Here is a 10,956-nt window from a genome sequence, read left to right as displayed (position 1 = left end):
CGCACAGTATAGGTGTCATTTCCACCTCAACACTGTAATGTCCCTTTAAAAAGTTTGTGTAAATGATTGTTTAGGTGGTTTCTATGGAAATGTTCAGTGACGTAAGAGATCACACCAGGACCTCCAGTAAGCACTGGGACGGTTCGCAGCCGAGGGTGAAGCGGCTATGATGAGAATCAGCGACTCCAAATCCATGGTCCTCAGTCGGAAAAGGGTGGCTTGCCAGCTGATTAAACAGCTCTATATCATACATTGATTATTTTATTTGTATTATTAAATACAAAAATTTGTATTTAATAATACAAATAAAATAAGCAGTGTATGATATAAAGCTGCCCCCCCCCCCCAAAAAAAAAAAAAAAAAAAATCTAAATTTGTTCTAACTAACAGACCTTAAAACTAGACAAATTATTTAAACTTATGATCCCTTAAAACGAATCCTTGATCACCAAAATTACATATTTAAAGCTGCCGAGTGGCATGACTTGCCTAAAAGGACTTTGCTTTGGTTCACTGCAGTTTTAAGGAGGAAATACTCAGCAATGCAGCACTTATCAACTTACACACGGTGTGTGTTAAAGCAGATTAAACACACCACATACACACATTAACAACATTAAAAGCTGGATTTTCGCCACAAGGGGACTTACATAAATATATATTTACTGTTTTGTTACAGAAACAAATGCATTAAAATATTAATAGGTAATTGTATAGAGTTCTCTAAAATTAATTAATTTCAAACTAAATCATTCCGATCCTGACGACACTGATATTAGGCAGTTGAAACAAAATAAAAACAAATGCATAAAGGTATTGATCAGCACCGAAATTAAATTATTATATAAAGATACAACATGAAAAATGACTCCAACATCAATGCCTCAACTTTTTTCCCGTTTTATTAAAAATGTGCATCAATCAGTGTCTGATACGAGTGTACAAAGCATACAAACACCTCAAGAGCAAGTCCCATAATAATATGATACAGTTTCAGAGTACAGAAAATGAAGATAAAACAACAAAAAACAGACTAAAATCTAAAAACAAACTCCAGATATGATACACACACAAAGAACAAACACATATTTGCATATTTGGTTGCAGTTGCTTCAAAGACGCGTGACTGTCAGTCCAATGCAGAACGAGAACACAGGAGCTGATCTCAGAACAGTTCAACACAACATGCACTTGCTCCGCTATATCTGGCAATGTAAACAAAATAAGCAAAGAATGATCAGGAAATACAACAGAAAGCAATGAGTTCAGTAGTTTTGACACGACAGCCTGACTCTGATATGATGTGAAATACGGCTCACGGCGTGTCTCTCGTTCTACATCTCGGCAGAAACAGGACTAGCCGAGATAAACCGGGTTTTGGCTTCACATCCACACATTAAAGTTTGAAATACATCAGTCACAATAACAGATGTGCAACCGCAAAACATTAAAACTGATATACTGATATAGTGTGATGTGTTTGAACTTAAAAACATTTCTGAAAGAAATCAATTCTATCCTTTAAAATTCATCTTTGATAATTAAAATGACATTTAAAAGTTTTTTTCCTACAAAAAAGTGTAACTCGACACCCTCGCCTCATTTAGTATGTGTGGTTCTATGAATATGCAAATGAGCCCCGCCTCCACTCACTCACTCAGAGATCCACTGGTTGACGATCACACGTTGATCTGATTGGTTACAAGGTGGTTTGTGACGTCAGATTTCAAAGCGTGTTTTTGAGACTGTCTTTGGTTCACTGCAGTAAAGTCGAAGTGCGCATCCCTGACATATCTATTAATAACTTTGGAATGGATTAAGGTTTTAACTTACTTTTTTATTTATGTGAGAAAGCTGACATCCGCAAGTTATAAGCCTTCTGTATTTTAGTGCAAATCTATTGCATTTCTATCTATTACTTTATTCTGTCTAATGATATAAAATGCTGTTGATGTGTGAACCAATCACAGACCAAAAACCAAAAATGACGTTGCCAGATGTTCTAGGAACGTAAAAAGGGGAGGGTTTGGAATCAACTTCACGTGTGATTACCGAATTGTTTCGCAATCTTTGGACGCGCACATTTGGAGATATCAGATACGCTTATTTGCACTTGGCAAGATTATTTTCAAAGAAAACACGCACGGCACAACGGAAATTCTCTGCCGAGCAACTTACGGAAATGCTTTTTGCCGACAGCGACGAGAGTGAAAACGGATCTGATCCAGATCGGTTTGACTTGGAGGAAGATGATCCATTTGAGGAGCAAGTATGAAATCTATATATTGTATCGTTTTTTAATAAAATCATTATATTTGACCTTTTCAGAAATAACGGAGCAGTAATTAAACAATATGCACGTTTTGACCGCATGTAATCCATCTTTTTAGTTTATTTAGTTTGTTTACTCTGCTTGTCTATTTTATAGTAATGTTTTTAGAGAGATTTTATTATAGTTTTGGTGCAGTAAGCCTCATCTAAGGCCTGTGCTATTTATCTGTATCTGTACATTGTATTTACTCTGTGCATATAATACTATGATATAATATCTATAGAATCCAGAAATATGTGTCTGTTTGCTCTGCTATGAAATGTGACCATTAAAGAAGCCAAAATATCAACATAGTGCCAGGTGGACTTAAAACCCCGTAGACTTTAAAGGGTTAAGCGGAAAATACTCAGCAATGTTGTCGACTTATGACTTTACACATAAAAAAAATATTAAAAACACCACATACACACATTAAAAGCTGGATTTTCACCACAGATCTCATCTAAGGCACATTAATAAAATCTAAATGTCCTGATTGAAGTAAGGCCTAATCCTGACTTAATCTAAACCCTGTCTGTGAAACCAGGCCATAGAGTTTAACTCTTTCCCCGCCATTGTAAATTTTCCAGCCATACACGTTTTCACTGTTATACAGTAGGGGGCGATATTGCACATCATCTGAAAGAGTTCTGAACCTCCAGATTAAAACAGCTGAAGAAGAAGCAGAAACAAGCGATAGAAGACGCACATTGTAAAATTCGACAAAAACTTTTGTTCAAAATGTTGCTTTTTAAAGAAACCCACATTGAAGTGTTGATAAAAAAGCAAGCATGAAGCTAGAATAAAATATTGAGCCTCTGTTCTTTCTTTTGATAGTTTGCATGTTCAGATATTCATTCAACCAAATATTCGTGGGGGCCGTGAACATTTCGTAAAAATGATCAAAAATGCCGGTGGGGAAAGAGTTAACAGTTTCATCTCTGACATAAAAGAGCTTCTTTGAAAACGAAATGTTCAATATAAAAGCATTCAGAGTAAAAACCCACGTCTCGACGACTGAACCCAACGGTTTATGACACTTTCCTTATATTTATCCTGGAGGATCGTCTGACGATGAACTACCAGATTTGGCTTGGCATTAGCAGCAGGGTCCTGTCCGTGATCACACTCACCGCAGCACTGATCGCTAATGACTGAGGCATGATGGGACTCTCACTCTTCTTCATGGCTCCGACTGAGGCTCTGGATGGCCTTCCACAGTCTCTCGTTCTCCTTCTGCTGATCGCTGAACTGAAACCAGAGACAGAACCGCGTTAGAGCTGCTCCCCACGCACTGCATGCTGGGAAACGGCTTGCTGACGACACGGCTCAACGCTCATTGGTAAGTACACCACCGTGATGAATCGTTCTCTTCTAAAATGTTTGATTTTGGGGTTAGGGTTAGGACCCAACCCATTTATCTGCACTTTTACATTCACAAACAAATCCGATACACAATCCATGAAAGGTCATATCCCAAAGAGCATAATACGGGCACTTGAATTGAATAGTGAGTAGCTTCATTATTCATAGGTGTGGTTTGGGCATAACATGAAATAAACCAATCAGAGCGTCATCCAACACACCCTTTAACCCTCAGGTGCTCTACGGTCATTTCTGACCGAAAAATATTCTGTTTTGAAATTTTAAAAATCACGGCTTCATCGGAGTATTGCGAAACTTGGTGACTTTTATGGCATTGGGTATGTGAATAAAAAAAAAAATTGAGGTCATAATCTGACCATGCTAAGTGTACTTAAAAAATAGTCACACTTGTGGTGTTCGGTCAAAAACTGACCCCCATGGGTAAATGGGTAATTGTCAAAAACACAAAAATTCACAATTTTTTATTTATTTATTTATTTCTACCACAAAAAAAGTGTTCATAAACATCTGAGGAATTCACATGCTGTACATGTCAGAGAGCTGTACATGCCATCTAGTGGTTACACCATGAATCTACGCTTTTTCTCTATACTGTAACCAGATGGTGCTAATTTTCAATTTTTTTTTTTTCTGAAGGCCTAGACTCTATATTAAACTAAAATATTGCATTAATAATTTTTGGAAAAAAATAATATACATATATATAGAAAAATATATATATATATTTCCATGGCAAAAATAGACCATAAATATTGCATAAATATGAATAAATTCAATCAAATTGTCTCAAATTACTAAATTACAAAGAATAAATATTATAGAACAAAAATAAATTGCATTGGTTTTACTGGGATGGGGGAAATTAAATTTTTTAGGTGTCCGGTCACTTTTGTATGGAAGCTTGTTTCCGCCACTGAATGAAAAATATAAAAGGTAATTGCGACTTTTTATCTCACAATTCTGACTTTTTTTCTCACAATTGTGAGTTTACTTCTCGCAATTCTGACATTATTTCTCAGAATTGCGAGATGGAAAGTCAGAATTGCAAGTTATAAAGTCAGAATTGCGAGATATAAAGTCAGAATTGCGAGATATAAAGTCAGAATTGCGAGATATAAAGTCAGAATTGCGAGATATAAAGTCAGAATTGCAAGTTATAAAGTCAGAATTGCGAGATATAAAGTCAGAATTGCGAGATATAAAGTCAGAATTGCTAGATATAAAGTCGCAATTGCGAGTTATAAAGTCAGAAATGCATGATATAAAGTCAGAATTGTGAGATTTAAACTATTCTGAGGGGGAAAAAAGTTAGTCTTTTTTCCCCCTTAGAATTGGCCTAATAAGTCGCAATTGCGAGTTTATATCTCACAATTCTGAGAAAAGATGTCAGAATTTCGACATATAAACTCGCAATTATGTGTTATAAAGTCAGAATTGTGAGATGTAAACTCGCAATTGTGAGAAAAAAAGTCACACTTCTGTCTTTTTTTCTCAGAATTGCGACTTTATATCACAGAATTCTGACTTTATATCACACAATTCTGACTTTATATCTCGCAATTGCGACTTTATATCACGCAATTGTGAGAAATAAAGTCAGAATTGTGAGATATAAACTCGCAATTGTGAGAAAAAAAGTCAGACTTGTGAGAAAAAAAGTCAGAATTGTGAGATAAAAAGTCACAATTATTTATTATATTTTTTTATTCAGTGGCGGAAACAAGCTTCCATACTTTTGACCGGGAAGTGTGACTCCGAAACGAAGAGCACCTGAGGGTTAAGAGCAGGTGCGCATGTTGCATGACGGATTGATATTATAACGGCGGATTTACCAGGAGCGTTCACAGCCGAGGAGGCCAATGCTGTTGTCAGGGCCGTGAAAGACAGAAGTGACGTTGTATTAGGATGCGAGAACCCCCCACAAATCAGCGTCGGTTAAACATTATATACATCTGTTTCTTGCCACTATTGGGCAAACAGGTCTGATCCTTCATTACTACAATTAGCCTGAAAAATTTGGGTAAATGCAAGCTATATTTAGGCCTACATTTTTTTTTACATCTTTTACATCTACATTATGGCCAAGCATGCACGCTTAAAATAGCATTATAAACCACGTGCAGTGCGCCACTGACTCTAGTGTTTTCTGGAACGGAAAAATAGCATCAGGGAATGTTTTTGTGCCGAAACACGCCTCTTTTACCCATTTTCCACCGAAAAAAGAACTGGTTCGGAACTGGTGCTGGTTCAAAGTTGGTTCGGAGTTGGTTCAACTTGCGAACCCGTTCAGAACCTGTTTGTTTTTCCACTGACTAGAGCGCCCAGGGAACGACGTCATTACGTCACTGTGCACGTCGCTAGAAACGCTCGCAAGTACATTGCTTTGGGATTATCTCTAACTCGTGTACCAAAAAAACTTTAAAAACAATTGAAATATGCAAGTCTTTTAATCTTTTCGTTTGATAAGTTATGTAGCTACCCCTGTCTTGTGTCTTTTTTCTTTACATTTATTTGTTCTATATCGTGATTGTTTTCTTATGTTTCAAATAAATAAAAAAAAATCAATAAAAACGCTTGCATGTTTCTGCAGTTTCTCCTGGCTTTGCGATGGTCAGAAAAGATGTTTAAAGCACATCTAAACCCGGCCCAGCCCCCGACGTAAACATGACGTGCTAAAAGATCGGTTCTAGTCCAGCAAAGAGTTGGTGTCGCTTTGGAACCAGTTTTCCCGGCCGCGAACCGGTTCTTTAGCTGTCGAAACACAAAGAACTGGTTCACGCGCAGGCACCGGCTCCGAACCGGCTCTCAAAATGCTTTGGTGGAAAAGGGGCTTTTTTGCGCCGACCCGCCCAGGGAGCGCAAGTTCATTCCCTAGTTTACCGACGTGAAAAGCTCTCTTTGCGTGGGTGCAAAATAGGAATGAGGCATGCGTCAGTGTGCAAACTCATTTGCCCATTATCCCTCACAGCACTCGCTCTGAACTGACCTGCTTCTGTAACATCTGGATTTGAGCTTCCTGCCGGTTCACGGTTTCTCTGAGCTGAAAAACACCACATGACTTAATTATACTTGATATTCAAATCAGCCAAACATTCTTTTTATAATGACAATATTACTGGACATCCATGTTTTGTTAAAAAGCAAATGACACATGAGCATTCTCCAGCTGGCCTCAAACCCGCCGACTGTTCCCGCAAGGCTTTAAGACTTAAACGCCCACTATATATACATACTGTATATATATAAACCTTCTAAAATTACTTTTTCTTACTATGCCATATGTAATATATCATATCTTATGAACTCTGTATTAAAGGGAAAGTGATATGCTGGGACAAATTGCGATTATTACCCCAGAGTTTTCATATTAGACATAAAGTTTAAAAAAACTTTAAACTTCAACACAGAATTTTATCCAACAAATCATTATTTACAGAAATCCAAAAAATACTTTACAATAATAAGAGCAATATATGTATTGTAAAGCATTTGTTAATAAAAACACAAGTGATCGTTGTGATACTGCATTAACTAGTGTTAACAGATTCAACTGCTGATTTGAGATATATATTAGTATATGGTGCAATAAACATGAATTAATATTAATAAATGTTAGTTCATTTTAACTAATGCAGTTAACCAATTATATCAAAAAGTGTTACTGAACCGTAGATTCTGTAATAACTATCATGAAACCACAGTGCATGTATTTAGGATTTGTACTTCAGTTAGATGATGGTGTGTGACATAATCAGAAATACATCACTGAAAATACTCTCTAACGGTTAATTAATGGGCTTCACTGAGCTCAGATCTGTTTTCTATGGAAACACTATCAATGCCTAATTTAATCAGGTGATACGGGAGCGCTCAGAAAATTCCCAAAAGTTGTCATTTTGATTTCTTCAAGGATGTGAATGCTTTTTATAAGTCGTACTCTCGTGGTTACAGTAATGATGACGTGGCATTAATACTTCTTTACTTATTTAAGCATCTATATATATATATATATATGTATTTTAAAGTAACAGGTGTGATGTTGGACATCATGCGTACGTGTGCCAGCTCGACGCTCGCTCCACAGCAGCTCTGATCGGGTCGGCCCGTCTCTGCGCCGTTCATCCGCTCATCCACTCTGTGTGTGTAATCCACACACGCTGTCGGCTGCCGGACACACAACACAACGGCTTCAGACACACACACACCAGTCGACTGATGATGGTCATCAAAGGAGGAGTTCACTTCAGAATTAAAACTTCCTGATTTACTCTCCCGCACGTCATCCGAGATGTTTATATCTTTCTAGAAAAGAAAAGAGATGGTTTTTGAGGAACAGACTCCAGGATTTCTCCATATAGTGTCTTCAATGGGGTCCAACGGGTCGAAGGTCAGATATGAGTTTCAAAGTCTCGACACGATCCAGCCGAGGAATAAGAGTCTGATCTAGACAAACCAGCCGATATTTACAACAAAACACACATTTATATACTTATATATGTAATCACGCTAAAAGGTCTCGCGTGTTACGGTTCAGAAATGTAGGAAAGGGTGAAAAACTCAACTTCAAAATCGTCCGACATCGTTGTATTACATTTTATTTATTAATTTGTAAATAGTGTTTGATTTAGTCTCTTTGTAAACACTGGGTCTGTTCTTACGTCTACATCACGCTTGACCTTTCACCCTGATCTCGTAATGTGTGTCGCATCACAGCGAGAGCAAGACCAGCATTAGTGGTTAAAGTATATAAATGTGTGTTTTGTTGTAAATGTCGCTGGTTTGTCTAGATCAGACTCTTATTCCTCGGCTGGATCGTGTCGAGACTTTGAAACTCACATCTGACCTTCGACCCGTTGGACCCCATTGAAGACACTATATGGAGAAATCCTGGAGTGTGTTCCTCAAAAACCTTCATTTCTTTTCTTTTCAAGAAAGATATAAACATCTCGGACGACGTGTAGGAGAGTAAATCAGGAAGTTTTAATTCTGAAGTGAATCCTTTAACTCTGAGCGTTCGGTACCATCAGGCTCTTGGCTTTGAGCTGGTCCAGCTCCTCGTACGGCAGTGTGTGGCTCTCGGGGTAGGAGGACGGCAGCGGCTCGGAGGAGTCTCGGGAATCGTTCGGCAAGGGGATGAACTCTGCGTCCAGCAGCTCCTGCACTCACAACCAAAGACACAAACACACGGAGAGGCTTCATGAAGGAAGACTTTATGACTAAGAGAAAATGTAAAGGTACAAGATTGCTATGACCTGTGATGCCAGCTGAGGCTGTTTTCATGGCTAAAGCTGTGTGGCATGTTTCATTTATATCGTTATTTTGCTTCTCTGGTAAACGTGTCTTGATTTAAAAAGGCGACATATCATGAAAATCTAACTTTTTCCGTGTTTCAGTGCTATAATCGGGTCCCCAGTGCCCCAGTAAAGCTCTCCTTGAGTCTCTCCGTAAGGCTGCACTCGCTGCTGGTTACTCCTGATCCTGGATCAGTGAGATCGGCCTCTGTTGTTATTGCCGGAGTCTCTGAAGCTTGTGTAAAGGCTCCGCCCTCTTCTGAACAGAGGCGGAGCTGAAGCTCATTTGCATTTAAAGAGACACACACAAAAACGGCAAGCTTTGACAAGCTATAATAAATGATCTGAGGGAATTTTGAGCTGAAATTTCACACACACTTTCTAGGGACGCCGTAGATTTATATTACATCTTGTGAAAAGGGGCATAATATTTCACCTGTAGCCCTCAATCGGGTCATGGGGTCTATACGACCCCAATCGACTTTTAACTTAATAAAAAAAAAGGTTCCCTTCATCTCAGTGGAATAAGATTTTGTGAATTTTCATACATTATCTATCTATACACACACACAAAAACTGGGCTTGATTCGGTTGTTCTGAAGGTATGTAAAAAAATGTCTTTGGGGTCAATATGACCCCACATTGAAATGAAAACTAAATATATTTTCTTCATGTGTCAAAAAATAAATAAATCCGGCATAAATCTGAAAATGTTTACACAGAAATGAAGGCCTAGTACTAGAGCATAAATGCAATGTATCATAAAAAAAATAATATTTCATGTGCAAGCTAATGGTGTAGTTGAGAAATTGTGTGGTATGTGGATACAAAAGTACTTTATATCTCCAAAAACACAGCATTAATGAATAGATGAGAAGTCAACAAAAACAATTATTTGTATGATTAAAAATTTATATTTTTTGTACAATTAATCAATTGTTGGGGTCGTGTAGACCCCGAAGCCCAGAAGTGTAAACGGGAAACGAAGACCATTTGAAGGTTAAGAGTGCTATTTGCACTGAACAAGACAAAAAATACAGTGCATGCTATATTTAATGGCATGACTTTATACTTTCAGTCGAGTTGTGTACGGGTGGATGAGGGCTTCACCTTGCGCAGCCACGAGGGGCAGGAGCTCTGTCCGGTCTGGCTGTCGATGGAGAAGACGGGCGTCTGCAGACCCCGCTCCCCCAGATCCGCCTCCGCGGTTCCTCCCAGCATCCCCTCGCGCAGCTCTGAGTCTGTGGCCGAGCCCGTCTCCAGATCCACCGAGGCGGTCGAGCACTGGCCTGCGGACCAGCACACTCACCGTTACACACACACAAGCTACACACGTCTTGATGAGTATCCTATCCTAGCAGACATGGTAGGTTAAGTCTTAAGTCAATGAAATAGTCAAAGTGTGCCGGATCTGTGCATTATCTCTTAAAGGGACAGTAACCTAATAGTCCTGCCGTCTGTGTTTTTTAATGTTAATCAAACAACAAAAGACTTTAATAAGGATTAATCTGTAATTTAGTCAAATATGCAATGTTATTACTTTATTAAATGTCTGTAGCTGAAAACGAATGTTAGCCCTGCTGATAAACCTGAAAAGCAGTTTATTTTATTAGTATCTTTATTGTATTTATTTGTGCTGTTGCTTGTAGTTAGATTATTTGTTTTTATGACAGCAGTCCTTTTCTCCCTGAACACCGCACACACCGAACCGCACCGAAACCCTAAAACCGTGATACACACCGGACTGAGTAATTTGAACTGTTACACCCCTACTACACACACACACACACGCTACACATACACACACTACACAGGCGCTACACACACGGACTTTTATTTCAGCTAGATGCTAAGGCACTTATGCTATAAATGATCTAGACACACTACACTTATTTCAGCTAGCCAAGGCACTACACACGCTACACATACGAGCTACACAAAAATGACATACACGGTGCACACACGTGC

General features: G+C 38.4%; 1 protein-coding gene across 2 annotated transcripts in view; it reads right to left on the bottom strand.

Annotated features, from left to right (window-relative positions):
- Positions 1-884: 884 nt before the first annotated feature.
- Positions 885-10,956, bottom strand: part of nek9 (NIMA related kinase 9) — a 28,836-nt gene continuing 18,764 nt past the window's right edge. Inside the window, exons 19-24 of one of the 2 annotated variants that reach the window (XM_089120010.1) lie at positions 10,099-10,277; positions 8,719-8,853; positions 7,754-7,861; positions 6,684-6,737; positions 3,445-3,562; positions 885-1,205 (exon numbers count right to left, since the gene is read on the bottom strand). In XM_089120010.1, the coding sequence (XP_088976136.1) occupies positions 3,485-3,562; positions 6,684-6,737; positions 7,754-7,861; positions 8,719-8,853; positions 10,099-10,277 (554 nt within the window). In that variant the 3' untranslated portion in view covers positions 885-1,205; positions 3,445-3,484. Of the gene's footprint in view, positions 3,563-6,683; positions 6,738-7,753; positions 7,862-8,718; positions 8,854-10,098; positions 10,278-10,956 lie in introns of both variants that reach the window. The other variant, XM_039684388.2, reaches the window with a different exon arrangement.

The sequence above is a fragment of the Pimephales promelas genome, chromosome 15, assembly GCF_988280905.1.
Source record: "Pimephales promelas chromosome 15, fPimPro1.hap1.1, whole genome shotgun sequence".
Lineage (NCBI taxonomy): Eukaryota > Metazoa > Chordata > Actinopteri > Cypriniformes > Leuciscidae > Pimephales > Pimephales promelas.
The sequence above is the reverse complement of the archived record's forward strand: the minus strand, read 5'-3'. Positions and strand labels throughout refer to the sequence as shown.